The sequence below is a fragment of the Heloderma suspectum genome, chromosome 3 (genome assembly GCF_057233095.1).
Source record: "Heloderma suspectum isolate Gila_16-S chromosome 3, 16-S_ref, whole genome shotgun sequence".
NCBI classification, from domain to species: Eukaryota; Metazoa; Chordata; class Lepidosauria; order Squamata; family Helodermatidae; genus Heloderma; species Heloderma suspectum.
In genome coordinates, this window is record NC_139460.1 from 164,932,588 (window position 1) to 164,948,360 (window position 15,773).

At 43.1% G+C, this 15,773-nt stretch overlaps 1 protein-coding gene and 1 long non-coding RNA gene across 2 annotated transcripts in view; one reads left to right on the forward strand and one right to left on the reverse strand.

Annotated features, from left to right (window-relative positions):
- LOC146350390 (uncharacterized) overlaps positions 1-15,773 on the reverse strand; it is a 57,989-nt gene that overhangs the window by 36,524 nt on the left and 5,692 nt on the right. The window lies entirely within an intron of this gene.
- Positions 1-15,773, forward strand: part of LOC146350391 (uncharacterized) — a 36,406-nt gene that overhangs the window by 15,369 nt on the left and 5,264 nt on the right. The window contains exon 7 of the mRNA XM_084841977.1: positions 3,437-3,543. Coding sequence (XP_084698103.1) covers positions 3,437-3,514 — 78 coding nt within the window. The 3' untranslated portion in view covers positions 3,515-3,543. The remainder of the gene's footprint in view (positions 1-3,436; positions 3,544-15,773) is intronic.

The window sequence follows — 15,773 nt, forward strand, 5'->3', positions numbered from 1 at the left end:
AGCATGTGTCCCTGATGTTCTGTCACAATATGAGCTTTACCAATAAGGGAATTGCTGTGCAGTGTTAAAACAAAAAACCCTCACATTTTCAAAAGTGTGTGTGTGTTGGGGGGTGGGGAGGGGGAAGTAAGTGGCTGTGTATCAAACTCTTGCATCTATGGCTTAGTTCTCTCAAACAGCAGATGAGGTTGGGCCTGGGCTGTACCAATTCAGGCTATTGTTGGAGACTTTCATGATTGGTCATTCATTTGCTGCTGCTGTTGTTTAAACCCCATGTACGCATAAAGTGAGATGTCAGAGAGCAGGGCTGGCCCAAGACATTTTGCTGCCACGTGGCACACACAGGATGAGAAATAGCAGCAGGTAGCACCTGTGATTTACTCATTCTGCCTTATAGTAGGGCTGGCCTTGTCAGGAAGAAGAGTTCTAGCTCTGGCTGTGGTGACATCATGATGGTGAGTTCAAGGAACTACATTTCTTACTAGTATTCACACTGAGGGAACATGTGGGAAGATATGAAGTATTTTTCTATTCAAATGGAAGACGATGAACATGTATTTAAAGTCACATGCGTGAATACAGATATCATGGGAAACAATACTTCTATTTCTGCATCAGAGTGCAGAGTGCATCAGATCATCAGAGTGGGATATTAATCTGTCTGCTCTTCTGCCCTTTAGCAGGTATTCCTTTCCTTTCCTTTCCTTATTTTTTTTCTTTTTGCTGTACATCAACAGAAATATGCTCATATGATCAAACCGTAATAATCGGAGATGCACAATCTAGAATCATCAGATCCAATTGCATGCCAGCAGTCCATGCAAAAGAAGTGGGTTCCATTCTGGGACCTTAGAGGTGATGAAGCTCTCAAGGACAAAACTAGAAGGCCCCTACCCAAAAGCATGGCTGTTCTGCTCTGACCCAGATCTAACAAGAATAGCCATAGTGACAGAGAACATGTTGTGACTAGCCACTTCTGCCAAAGAAACACAACATGACAATTCTTGCATAGAAGCGTCGGAGATAAATCCGAGCATGTTATATGCATGTTGCTACTATCTTGGATCTTTGCAGGTGTTTAGGATAGATCTTCCTTCCCTTGTGTCTATCTGCAAGGCAAACAAACTGAGGTGTACCAAGATGATGGAGATGAGGAACTCTGCAACAACTTATGTTGAGAAGACTTGGACTTAGTAGTGATGATGAAATTGAACCATTGCTCTTACCTCATGCTTCATTGCAGTATTTACTCTTTGTGTACTGCATTATAGTCTCTCACTCAGTAATACTGATTTTCCAGATTTGTTATACAACATTATAAACATTACACTTTACAAATACAGTATATGTCAGTCGGTAACATATCAGATATATTTGGTAAAGTAAAACATGTCACTTAATGGAATCACTGAGCACCTTTATGGCTTTTTTTTAAAAGGAACTTCACTCTAAGTAACTTAGCTCTGCAAGTCACCCACCATCAACATTAATAGCTTCGAAGTCTACATATCCTTTGTTCATGTACTGTTAGCACTATAACGCCTCGGTCCTTTTCCATGTCTAGAGTTCCATCTGTGAGTCATTGCAGAATTACACAAGTTGCTTATATTTTTATAGAGGTCCTACTTTTCAAATTCTCTTTCATCAGTCTTATCTGTCAGGTTTTTTTCATCTTACATTTCATTGGGTCATGCTCAGTTAGATTAGATAATTTCAATGTACATTCTAGAAACTGGACACTACACTATGTTAGAAAGGAGGGGGCTGCTGAAAATGACAGCCCTACATCAAGTTTCTCTTGCTTAATATTTAGTTCAGCTAAGCTCATGTCCTTATATCATTATGACATTAGTGCCCATATCTATGCCATTGGAAATGAATGATGTGGAGTGGTGAAACACACATTGCAGCAACATCAGAATACAAGGAAAGTTGAATTAGACATTAGTGAAGGGGAAGAGAAACTTGAAACAGGGGAGCCATTTTCAGCAGCATCCCCATGTTCTTTGTGATGTGAAGTTCCTCCTCATCACGAGGCTGGTTTTGGCAAGGAGAATGAGAGGGGGCTAACCAACCTGATACTTCTTCAGCAGCAACAGTCACTTTCTGACTCCGATAAATCCTATCCAAGTATAGGTAAGCAATACCAATGATTAGATACAATGATTAAAATAATAAATTTTGCAATTGAGATTCTGATAAGCTCAGAGTTGAATGTGAACAGTCTTGTGGAAAATTATGGTTTAGGCTATAAATAACAGCAGCTTCCTTGTCACAGCTGATTTGTTTTTGGAAACACTCCTTTAGCGCTGTGGTGCACTACATAAATCTTGTATATGTTAGCATAACTGTCTTCTAGAAATTGAATTATTCTCTCAGGAAATGCTGGTCTGTCTAGGTCATTGTAAAAGTGGATTAGCTGAACAGTTATGGGAATTCCGTATTTTCTTCAGATTCGGGGTGCTTATCTTTGGATTAACAGCTGATCCTAGCACCATTAATCCCTTGTTACTTAAATTACTAATTCTTCAACAAACAATGTAAAAAAGAAATATTTAGAAAATATAATAGTCAAAAAACCATTTTTGGAAAGAAGTAATTTAAAGTTTTACACTAAGGACTCATTACACTGCATATTTGGAGAAAAGACCCACATGGGAGCAGTTTGGATTAACTCTTTGAGAGAACTTGAAATTCATGATTCATGATTTATGATTATCATAATTTATTCATTCATGTTCAGAATCGGGCCAATGGCATTTAGGGTTCAAAAGCTAGATTTTAAAATGGCCTCTGGAAAAGTGGACACCAAAGCAGACATGGAGTTGTTTCTTCTTTCTGCTAGAAGGTAAAAACAAAACAAGTGTGCTAGATAGAAAAGCTGGATTTTGTGATTAGTAGAAATGAATTAAAATGGCAGATTTGAAGCCCAGTCCTTGATCCTATTCAGCTACTCCCCTCTTCTACCTCCTCTACCCACATACTTTCAAACAAAACTTGCCATTCATGTGGAATAGAAACTTTTGTGTGTGTTTTTGTTGTGTTGGGGGCGGGGGGCATGGCTGAGAAAGGCAGGGCAAGTCTGCATGGTCCAGCACTCCTCTTACATGTTATTTCAATACACATGGGTATGTGAACCCCTTTTATTAACTACCTGCTTCTTTGATATGAATGCAAAACAGACATAGCTAGAGTACTAAACATCAGTCTAGAGAATAAATATATTTTTCCTATTAAAGAAAATTCTGATAGCTTAAACCAGAAGAAAAGTAAGACCCCAATGCTTTCATCTGGCAATTCAAATGCTATTTGGCCCTAACAAATATACAGTCTCACTTGTTGTATCTTACTAGTTCTGTTTCATGGGAGGAGGAGTTGCCCTATAGAAACAGTTGTGTGGCCTGGAGAACGTTCTGAGACTCCATTTTGTTCTTAGGTAAGCAAATGGCAACGGAGGCAAGGCGTGACTTCGGCCGACTTGATATATGACACAGAAGTGTCATCCATTCTTTGAGAAGAAGGAGCTCATTCAGCCCTGCCTTTGTAAGTAATAGGACCAACTGTTGCAATGCACTCTACATGGGGCTGTCCTTGAAGTGAATGACAATAATAATGTATTCATGTATTTATTTACAATATTTATATACCACTCCACATCAAAGATTTCAGAGCGGTGAACCAGATAAAAGAATAAAACCCCATAATTAAAACAATTAAAATATTTTAAAAGGACAGATTCTGAACTTAATAAGCTGTAGCTGGTCACTCAGAGAAGGCCTCTCGAAATAACAATATCTTCAGGAAGTGCAGAAAGCAACACAACGTTGGTGCCTGCCTGACCTCCAAAGGCAGGAAGTTCCAATAATACATGGCAACAACCAATAATAACAACTGGGGAAGCATGTTCAGCCATGTTTCTGGCAACTCTACTGGCTGACAATTAATTTCCAGTCTCAGTGCCAGGCTTGGATGCTAAACTTCAAAACCGTTCATAACCTGAGACCAATTTATCTCAGTAGTAGGGATGTCAGAGAATTCCACGGCAGATCTCGGTGAGGCCGAATGCCAGTGCATTCGGCCCCCCGAAAACAATCGTGGAACGAAGCCCCCGCCCCCCCCACCCCACGAAAGGCATGCAAAATGGAGCACTTACCTGCTCCCGTCCACGCTGCTGTGCGAATGGCAGCCGTCCTGCGGCCGCCATTCACTTGCTCCTCTTCAGCTGTGATAGGCTATGTAAATACTTACGTAGCCTATCACGGCTAATGCAGGGACACCATTTGCATCCCTGTGGAGGCCATGATAGGCTATGTAAGTATCTACATAGCCTATCATGGTGGGGGGGGGGGGAACCCCAGCATACACAAATGGCGGTGGCTACCGCCATTTGCGTACACTGGTTTTTTTCCCCCCCTGCCATGATAGGCTACGTAAGTATTTATGTAGCCTATCATGGCAGGGGGGAAAAAACCCAGTGTACGCAAATGGCGGTGGCTACCGCCATTTGCATACACTGGGGTTTTCCCCCTGCCGTGATAGGCTATGTAAATTTTTACATAGCCTATCACGGTGAAAGAAAGGGACGCAAATGATGGCGGCTATGACAGCCACCATTTGCGTCCCTGCAGGGCTGCCCAGCGGCCAGATGTCTGGCTGCGGGCGGCTGCAGCCGGCCGGCGGCTCTGCGGCTTGGCCGTGGAGTGCAGCCGGCTGGCCAGGATTCCGGGGGGAGGCACAGAGCACCTCCCCCTTGTTGAGGATTCCAGGGGGAGGGACGGAGCGCCTCCCCCCCCCAGCAGAGCCAGGTAAGTGGGGTTTCGTACACCCCTACTCAGTAGCCACCTTCTCCCTGTTAAGATTGTCATCAAGCACTGAGATCCCTGTTTTTTGTTGTGAGCTATTAGAGTATCTTCAGCAAGGCACTATGGATTTACTGTTCTAGCTGTCAGACTATGTAACAACCTCCTAGAGGATATGTGTTTGAACACCACATATCTATAGAATTGAATTGCTGCTTGACTTGATCTGCTTTTACAGCATTCCATTAAATACATGCATACATACATCTATATATATATATATATATAGAGAGAGAGAGAGAGAGCGCGTTGATGTAAGACACTTTGGACTTAGAGAAGGGATGCAGAAGCTCAGGCCCAGGGGTGAAATTCAGCCCTCCTAGGGCTCCAATCTCGCCCTTCAGGGTTTGCAGATGGCCATGTCCCCTTCCCCTGACTCTACCCCCTTTCCCTGCTTTAGTTTGGTGGTTTCCCGCCTTTTGTGCAGTTTTTCTGCATTCTAAAAGGTTGAAATGCCTCTCCTATGGCTTAGTTCCTGGCAGGAAAAGCTTTCATCAAAAATACACCAATTTCGAGAGGCCACCTCTTTGCCTTTGGTCCTGGCCAATATGATAATGTGGCCTCCCAGAGCTCTGGAATGAAATTTGGCCCTTAAGCTGAAAGAGGTTCTGTACCCCTGGAATAGAGAGAGGTGGGACAAAAATGTTCGAAGTCAATCAATCAGGGTATTACAATTCAGAAATGATAAATAAGCCAATCCAAAAATGTATTTATTTGGATCTGAGCTACATTAAGCCCCTTCATGGATCACTACCTTGTTGTGGCAAAGGGGCTTGCATAACTCAGTGAAGCCGAAAGCTATGCCATGGAGGGCCACCCAAGACGGACAGGACATGGTGGAGAGTTCTGACAAAATGTGGTCCACTGGAGAAGGAAATGGCAACCCACTCCAGTATTCTTGCCAAGAAAACCCCATGGAACGTATCACAAGGCTAAAAGATATGACGCCGGAAGATGAGCCCCTCAGGTCAGAAGGTGTCCAATATACTACTGGGGAAGAGCAGAGGGCATTTCCAAGTAGCGCCAGAAAGAGTGAAGCGGCTGGGCCAAAGCCGAAAGGACACTCAGCTGTGGATGTGTCTGGTGGTGAAAAGAAAGTCTGATGCTGTAAAGAACAATATTGTTTAGGTACCTGGAATGTAAGGTCAATGAATCAAGGTAAGCTGGAGGTGGTCAAACATGAGATGGCAAGATTGAACATCGACATCTTGGGAATCAGCGAACTAAAATGGACAGGCATGGGCAAATTTAATTCAGGTGACCATTATATCTACTACTGTGGACAAGAATCCCTTAGAAGAAATGGAGTAGCACTCATAGTCAACAAAAGGGTGGGAAAAGCAGTACTGGGGTACAACTTTAAAAATGATAGAATGATCTCAGTATGAATCCAAGGCAAACCATTCAACATCACAGTAATTCAAGTATATGCCCCAACCACTGAGACTGAAGAAGCTGAGGTTGATCAGTTCTATGAAGACCTGGCTACAACACCTTCTAGAACTAACACCAAAAAAAGATGTCCTCTTCATCATAGGGGATTGGAATGCTAAAGTAGGAAGTCAAGAAATCACTGGGATAACAGGCAAGCATGGCCTCGTTTTACAAAATGAAGCAGGACAAAGGCTAATAGAGTTTTGCCAAGAGAACACGCTGATCATAGCAAACACTCTTTTCCAACAGCACAAGAGGCGACTCTACACATGGACATCACCAGATGGTCAATATCGAAATCAGATTGATTATGTCCTTTGCAGCCAAAGATGGAGAAGCTCTATACAGTCAGTCAAAACAAGACCTGGAGCTGACTGTGGCTCAGATCATGAGCCGCTTCTTGCAAAATTTCGGCTTAAATTGAAGAACGTAGGGAAAACCACTAAACCATTCAGGTATGACTTAAATCATATCCCTTATGAATATACAGTGGAGGTGAGGAATAGATTTCAGGGATTAGACCTGTTAGACAGAGTGCCTGAGGAACTATGGACGGAGGTCCGTAACATTGTTCAGGAGGCAGCAACTCAATCCATCCCAAAGAAAAAGAAATGCAAGAAAGCAAAGTAGCTGACTGATGAGGCGTTACAAGTAGCTGAGGAAAGAAGGGAAGCAAAAAGCAAGGGAGAAAGGGGAAGATATATCCAACTGAATGCAGAGTTCCAGAGAATAGCAAGGAAAGACAAGAAGGCCTTCTTAAATGAACAATGCAAAGAAATCGAGGAAAACAACAGAATGGGAAAGACTAGAGATCTCTTCAAGAAAATTGGAGATCTCAAGGGAACGTTTTGTGCAAAGATGGGCATGATAAAGGACAAAGAAGGCAGGGACCTAACAGAAGCAGATGAGATTTTAGAAGAGGGGGAAAGAATACACAGAAGAACTATACAGGAAAGATCTTAATGTCCCTGATAGCCATGAGAGTGCGGTCACTGAACTTGAGCAGGACATCCTAGAGTGTGAAGTCAAGTGGGCCTTAGGAAGCATTACTAACAACAAAGCTAGCGGAGATGATAGTATTCCAGCTGAGCTATTTAAAATCCTAAAAGATGATGCTGTTAAAGTGCTGCACACAATATGCCAACAAATTTGGAACACTCAACAGTGGCCACAAGACTGGAAAGGGTCAGTTTACATTCCAATTCCAAAGAAGAGCAATGCCAAAGAGTGTTCAAACTACCGCACAATTGCACTCATTTCACATGCCAGCAAGGTTATGCTCAAAATCCTACAAGCTAGGCTTCAGCAGCATGTGAACCGAGAACTCCCAGAAGTACAAGCTGGGTTTCGAAGAGGCAGAGGAACTAGAGATGAAATCACCAACATTCTCTGGATCATGGAGAAAGCAAGAGAATTCCAGAAAAAGTCTATTTCTGCTTCATTGACTATGCAATCAAAAAAGCCTTTGATTGTGTGGATCACAACAAACTGTGGCAAATTCATAAAGAGATGGGAGTATCAGACCACCTTACCTGTCTCCTGAGAAACCTGTACAAGGGTCAAGAAGCAACAGTAAGAACATGGAACAACCGATTGGTTCAAAATTGGGAAAGGAGTATGTCAAGGCTGTATACTGTCGCCCTGCTTATTTAATTTATATGCAGAGTACATCATGAGAAATGCCAGTTTGGATGAATCACAGGTCGGAATTAAGATTGCTGGGAGAATTATCAACAACCTCAGATAAGCGGACGATACCACCTAATGGCAGAAAGCGAAGAGGATCTAAAGAGCGTCTTGTTGAGGGTGAAAGTGGAGAGTGCAAAAGCTGGTTTGAAACTCATCATTAAAAAAATGAAGAACATGGCATGTGGCCCCATCACGTTCTGGCATATAGAAGGCCGGGGAAGAAATGGAAGCAGTGACAAATTTTATTTTCTTTGGCTCCAAGATCACCACAGACGGTGACTGTAGCCATGAAATTAAAAGACGCTTGCTAGACAGCATAGTAAGAAGCAGAGACATCACCTTACCAACAAAGATTCGTATAATCAAAGCTATGGTTTTCCCAGTAGCAACGTATAGCTGTGAGAGCTGGTCTATAAGGAAGGCTGAGTGCCAAAGAATTGATGCTGTCGAACTGTGGTGCTGGAGAAGACTCTTACGAGTCCCCTGGACTGCAAGGAGGTCAAATCAGTCCATCCTAAAGGAAATCAACCCTGAGTGCTCATTGGAAGGACAGATACGGAAGCTGAAGCTCAAATATTTTGGCCACCTAATGCGAAGAGAAAAGTCACTGGAAAAGACCCTGATGCTGGGAAAGATTGAAGGCAAAAGGAGAAGGGGACGGCAGAGGATGAGGTGGCTAGATAGCATCACCGATGCAATGAATATGAACTTGAGCACACTCTGGGAGAGAGTGGAGGACAGGAAGGCCTGGTCCATGGGGTCATGAAGAGTCGGACACGACTTAACAACTGAACAACAAAGAGCTACATTAAGAACATAAGAAGAGCCCTGCTGGATCAGACCGAGGGTCCATCTAGTGCAGCATTCTATTCACACAGTGGCCAACAAGTTGTTGGAATAAAAGGAACATTCATTGGTTCCTTTCTGCTATGATTGGCAACTATCCAACACTGGTAACATATGCAGTTTTTGTAGAACACTCAGAACAGGACTTCCTGCACTAGCACAGTAGTCCCGCTGTAGGAGGGATGCTGGAGTGTAAAGAACCCAAATGATCTGGGCTGTCCTTGTCATACAAAAACATTCATATTGATCCCATTCAACTGGTACAGAGTGAAGCAGCCTGAATGTTTGCGAGATCTAGGCGTTTGGATCTTATTACTCCTACTCTGTATTGTTTGTCCTGGCTGCCTGTTAATTTCTGGGCCCAATTCAAGGTGCTGGGTTTGGTCTTTAATGGATTGGGACCACATTCTCTCTCGCGCTTCTGCTCTCTTTGTGTGTATGTGTAATTGTAATTTGTATATATGTTTATAATATTGCAATCTATCTTGTGAGGGCAGTGCACCCTGAAATCAGAATAACACTCTTTAAAATAAATGAATGAATGAATGAATGAATGTTACCAGTGCATTATGGGATCAAGTATGGGGAAGTGATTTTGCCATGACAACCATGCCATGAAAATGTCATATGAATTCGGCCCCAGGCCTCTTGAGTTCTGAGTTGCATTCTGCCAAGGAAGTGGGCTACACATCACAGCTACAGTGACTTTCCAGTGATCGGTCAGTTATTCAATGTACTACCTGTAAAGATTCCTTGAGAATTTCACAAGTTTTGCTTTTTTGTCCAAGTTGAGAGTTTGGGTTTCACAATGAGCAGGTGGTCCCACTAGGCCTGGCCAGTTTGTGACTGTTCCAGCAGAAAGAGCATCTGTTCAGCTGCAATGTGAAAACAACATTGCTTCCCTAGTCTCTGGCCAGCCACAAGGCCAAAGAGATCAACAGTATGAATACATATCTTTCTGGGATAAAATTACAGTAACAAAATTGTGAAAGCCTATCACAGTAGGAAAAGAAACCCCCACAGAAATAAGTTAAAGGTGTTTTGACACCAGCTGTGAAAGTTTGGCCAGATGAAAAGGTCAAGTATCCTAGCTTCCATGAAAGTCTTATCAATACTTCCCAGAAGAATGCCCTACTCAAGCTTGCAGGCTGCATTTCAGACAACAGAATTTTCTGGCAAAGGGGACTAATTTAGTATCAAGTGAGAGACATGCTTAATTGCTGTATATATTAATTCAAACAATTTTTGATGAGTTGCCTATTTTTCCTTTGGGGGTCAGGGAAGGAGGAAGTAGAAGCTACAAAGAAATAACAAGTAGAAAAAGAGGGTCTTGATAAGCACATAATATGGGTAATAGTGAGAGTGTTTAGGCTAAGGATGTATGAGAATTTTGTTTCAGTTTGCAAATCACTTGAAAACACCCCATTCACAATCCCAAATGCAAACAGAAGTGCATTTTCTTTGAAAATCTGAAAAAAATCACCATTTTATTAAATGCACAACTTTGTCAAAATGCACAACTTGCTTAAAATAAAGGAATTTTAAATCACCTATGCTATAGCCTATGGGGAAAATTTGCACAATTTTGGAAATTGTTTGCGCAACTTTCAGATTTGATAGCTGTTAGTTTTGCACAGTTTTCCCATTCACACAAAATGTACAGTGATTGCAACTGCAAGCACAAATCAAGAGGAGACGAGCAGCGAGCTGATGTTCAGAGAATCTTGGCAAGCTCGAATATCGCTCATTCAGCCATCCCTAGTTCAGGCTACCCAATCAAATGTAGTGTCTTCACTGTGAGCGTGATTAATGTTCACAGAGTAGATTGAATTAGGGCCAGTTTTATACATTCATCAAAACCTTAATGCTGAATGTCTCTTGGGAACCTTTCACAGGCACACTGAGCCATGTGGGAGACACTTATCTGGGGTGATATCCCATGCAGCTACATTGCTTTTATGTGTGAATACTGTAATCAAATGGCCTGAGCCAGTGGTGTGGGTCCTTTCTACCTCATTGCTTCTGACTGACTCCTCCCTAGACTCACATGTAGCTAGGAAATTACGGATTGTGAAAAATCCACCCTGTCTGTGTTTCACAGATTGTCAGGTGCCTTTCATTCCATCATCTGCCCACAGATGGATGCAAATATTTTTTCGTCATGTGGAACAATACGGAAATAATTACATAAATATTTACATAGGTATTTACAAAAGTACATAATAGGGATGTCAGAGAATTCCGCCACGGATCTCAGTGAGGCCGAATGCCAGTGCAGTTGGCCCCCCAAACTCCTTGGTGGAACAGCCTGCCGCCACCCCGTGGATACTCCCCGGGACAAGACTTACCTGGGGCGGATGTTCCGGGCGGCGGTGGCAGCGGCGGCGGCGGCTGGTCTTCTGACTGGCTGCCGCCACCGCCATTTGCAGTCTTGTTGTTGTTGTTGTTGTTTTTACAAGACGTGATAGGCTACGTAAAGATTTACATAGCCTATCATGGCTGGGTAAAACAACAACAACTGCGTACGCAAATGGTGGCGGCTACAGCCGCCGCCATTTGCGTTCCTTATTTTTGGCTGTCTTAGCCTACGTAAATATTTACATAGACTATGACGGCGAAAATAAAGTGGGATGCAAATAGCATAGCAGGCGCTATTTGTGTCCCTTTTTGATTCGCCACTTTAGCCTACGTAAATATTTACGTAGGCTAAAACGGTGAATCAAAAAGGGACGCAAATAGCACCTGCTACATTATTTGTGTTCCCCTTTATTTTCGCCATCATAGTCTACGTAAATATTTACGTAGATTAAGACAGCCAAAAATAAGGAACGCAATTGGCGGCGGCCGTAGCCTCCGCCATTTGCATACATGTTTTTTTGGGGTTTTTTTTACCCAGAGCCCTCTACATAGGGATGTAGGAAATTGCCCTTACCTGTCTCCGCCAGGTTCCGCAGGGGAGGGGAGGCGCTCCTTCCCTCCCCCCAGAATCCTGGCCAGCCGGCTCCTCTCCAAGGGGATTCCACGGAGCCGCCGGCCGGCTCCACCAGCAGCCGGACATCCAGCCGCTGGCTAGCAGGGATGCAAATGGTGGTGGCCATACCCGCTGCCATTTGCGTCCCTGTAGTCAGCCATGATAGGCTACATAAATCTTTACGTAGCCTATCATGTCTGACTTTAAAAAAAAAAGCGCGTACGCAAATGGTGGTGGCTACAGCCCTAGGGATGTCGGAGAATTTCTCCACGAATCTCTGGGAGGCTGAATGCCAACGCATTCGGCCCTCCGAAATTGGTGGAGAAACAGTCTGCCCCCCGCTCCCCCCCCCCGGGATGGGACTTACCTTGGTCGAATGTCCCTGGCAGCTCCTGGCGGTGGTGCGGCGGCGGCGGCAGCCGGTCTTTTGACCGGCTGCCGCCGCTGCCATTTCCAAGGTTTTTTTTATAAAAAACAACAAACGTGATAGGCTACGTAAAGATTTACGTAGCCTATCATGGCTAGATTTTCAAAAAACACCGTGATAGGCTACGTAAATCTTTACATAGCCTATCATGGCTGACTTTGAAAAAAAAAAAAAGTGCTTACGCAAATGGCGGCACCCATGGGCACCGCCATTTGCATTCCTTATTTTGGCACGTGTAGTCTATGTAAACATTTACATAGACTACGGCGAAAATAAGGGCAACACTATTTGTGTTGCCCTTATTTTCGCCGTAGTCTACGTAAATATTTACGTAAACTACCCATGCCAAAATAAGGAATGCAAATTCCTTTGCCCATGGGTTTTTTTTTCCCCCCCAAAGTCAGCCGTGATAGGCTACGTAAAGATTTACGTAGGCTATCATGGCTGACTGCAGGCCAGGGACGCAAACGGCGGCAGCTATGGCCGCCGCCAATTGCCTCCTGGCAGGAGAAGAACTGTTGCGGCCGGAGAGATGGGGCGCTCCCCCCCGGCCAGAATTTCAGCGGGGAGGGATGGGGCGCCTCCCCCCCAGCCAGAATTTTGGCAGGGAGGGATGGGGTGCCTCCTCCCCCACCAAGAATTTTGGGGGGACGGACGGAGTGCCTCCCCCCCACCGCGAAACAAGCTGCGGGACCAGGTAAGGGACTTCCGTCCATCCCTACGCCACCACCATTTGCGTTCCTTATTTTGGGCCGTCTTAGTCTACGTAAATATTTATGGGAAGAAGAAAAAAGTTTGGGAAGGAGTAATATCTGAGAACAGCCATAAAATTAAATAACACATGACCCCCAAATGGTATTTTCATGGAAAGGAAAACATTCTCTTGCAGTTTGCAGCAAAAACAGGTGTTGGTGATTTTGCCACATTATTTTTAGTGACATCTTTAGAAGTAAGGGAAATGCCCCAATTTTTTTAATCATCTTTTCCCCATAAGTTTCCAACTTCATCTGTTTTAGAATATGAGAAAGATCCCTGTCCCATTATTTCCACAGATATTTCCCACTTCCCACATGCAGGCATAAAATATTCAGCACACTTATTGGCAAAATTGAACATATGATTTTCACAGCCTGGATCCAAATCATAGTTGCCCATCACATGTGCATTATTCTATGCTTTGGCTTAACTGGACATTATGTTACACATTCAAAAGCACAGGCTTTTCCCTGGGCTGTATAATGCAGATCAAAACCATTATTGTACACTGCATGCATGTTATTTACAGTTGGTTTTTAATTACACATCCAGTTACTGCTTTTCTTGGTGGATCTGATAACAGCATTATCAAAACTGAGGCCTGTTCAAGACATTTATCCACAACGGTGAATATGTGCTTTTCAGTAGTGTTGCTGACCAAACTTTGAAAAGGCTGAAAGGTTAATCAAAATTGGAGGGAGGGGTATTCAGAGGTTGAGAGAGAGAGAGAGAGAGAGAGAGAGAGAGAGAGGCAAAACCACCTCACCTTTACATTTCTGAGTGTTGGGTAATTATTTCTTTTCAAAGATTAATTGGGCTAGCAGCTGCCATTTTAGATTTTCCCATTTGTCCCATTCTGTTGAGCAACTTGTAGGGAAAAAATGGCAGCCACAAAAAAATGGCAGCCCCAACTGATGGGAAACTGATATTCCATTGTCATTCCCACTGAGGAGAAGGCCCAGTAGGGGGAGAAGGTACTGGCAGTGGCAGCACTACAGAGGCGTATCTTAAGTATTCGGTTGGAGCAGCCAAAAAGCCTGAGCACTTCGGGGGTGAACTTTGGGAGCACTTTAGGGGAGGGTGATTGCCCATTCCTAGGTCAGCTTATGTATTGTGTAACTGATACATTTGGGTTGAGTTGTAAACTGAGTGTCACTGCCTCTGAGTAGAAGAAAACCCTTAATGCCAACGTTCCCAAAAATCCAATTCTATTTTTTTACAGAGTATTACCAATGTGGCAAGTGTACAATATGGCTCATGAATGGTGACTGAAAATGTGTAAATGTGTGTCTTTTCTGGAAAAGCATACATTCTTTTTATTTTAAAAAAAATCAGCTATGCCACTGTACTATAGTCCCATTCAGGTGTTAAAGCCTGAACAAGGAGGGTAATTCACGAGAAGGGGCATGGGGGCAATTCCTGCACTGAGCAGAGGGTTGGACTCGATGGTCTTATAGACCCCTTCCAACTCTACTATTCTATGATTCTATGATCAGGGTCGCTGACAATGCAGAGAGTTCTATTCACATTCTGTTCAGGCATAATGCTTGAACAGGGTTTATGACTCACTGAAAACTACTTATGAAGTGCTGTCTAAGGCTGTTTGGGTGTGGCCCCATTCACCTACTTCAGTGTAAAAAAAGAGGAGTTGATAGGCAGTGTATTAGGAAATCCTTTTCCCATGTCCCTCCCAACAAAATGCTCTTTCACCGCACAAATGATTGTAGGAACCAAACACCTATTGTTGACTGAGGTATTAGTTGTTATTAATCGGAACAAAAGATAAAGCCATCATCAACATGCATCGTTTTGTTAGAAAATAAGCCTCATTTTAGGCCCTTTATATTTATCTATTACCCTTCAGAAACAAAATAATAACTTGTTCACTGTTTAAATAAATGACTTCAAAAGCTGTACCATATGTTAATGTGATTTTACATCTATTGGCAAGGCACAAATGCTGTTTGTTTAGCTTCAGGTGACTGTGTTGTATAAACAGTCTTTGAAATAAGACCTTCATGCTAAATTTAATCAAATACATTAAAAAAAATCCTTATTGGTTGCTGTTTTCTAATTTATGATATAAATAACTATACTCAAAGACTGACTTCAGGCAGATATATGCATATGTCATCTGCAGAGAAGGTGCATCTGTTGAGCAAAGTTTCCAGGATACAGCAAATCATCAAGTAGAGACAGAGACAGCAGTTACCCTTGTCTTTCTTAAATAGATGGGACACGCACACCCCATAAAAAGTGCAACAATTGTGAATCTAGTTGAAGTTCCCTTAACCAAACTTCAGTTATCGATGATGATGATGATGATGATGATGATATTCACTTTAAATGGCTTCTATCATCCACCCATGTAGCTTCAAGGCAAACACACACACACACACGTGTGTGTGTGTGTGTGTGCACACGCGTGCACGCACGTGTGTGATGAGAGCGAGAGAAAGAGAGATGCACATTGGTTTCAGATGAAGTCCAGAGCCTGAACAGAATTGGGCTGCTTTGGTCTGGTTCTGTTTGGTCCCAAGGCAAAGCAAGCTTCCCTCTGAAGCCAACATGACTAAAGCTGCTCCGGAATGATGCTTCTTTATTGACTTCATTATTTGTTATTTCAGATACAATTCATGCCTGCAGACTTTATGTCTCCAAATAGTGTCTTTTGGTTTCATTTCTCTAAATACTGCAGGGGGAGCGGGAGGGGGAGGGATGGAGTGCAGTTGAGTGACTGAAAGTTCCACTTTTTAATCCTATTCCTAGGGTATATTTTATCAGGGGCTCT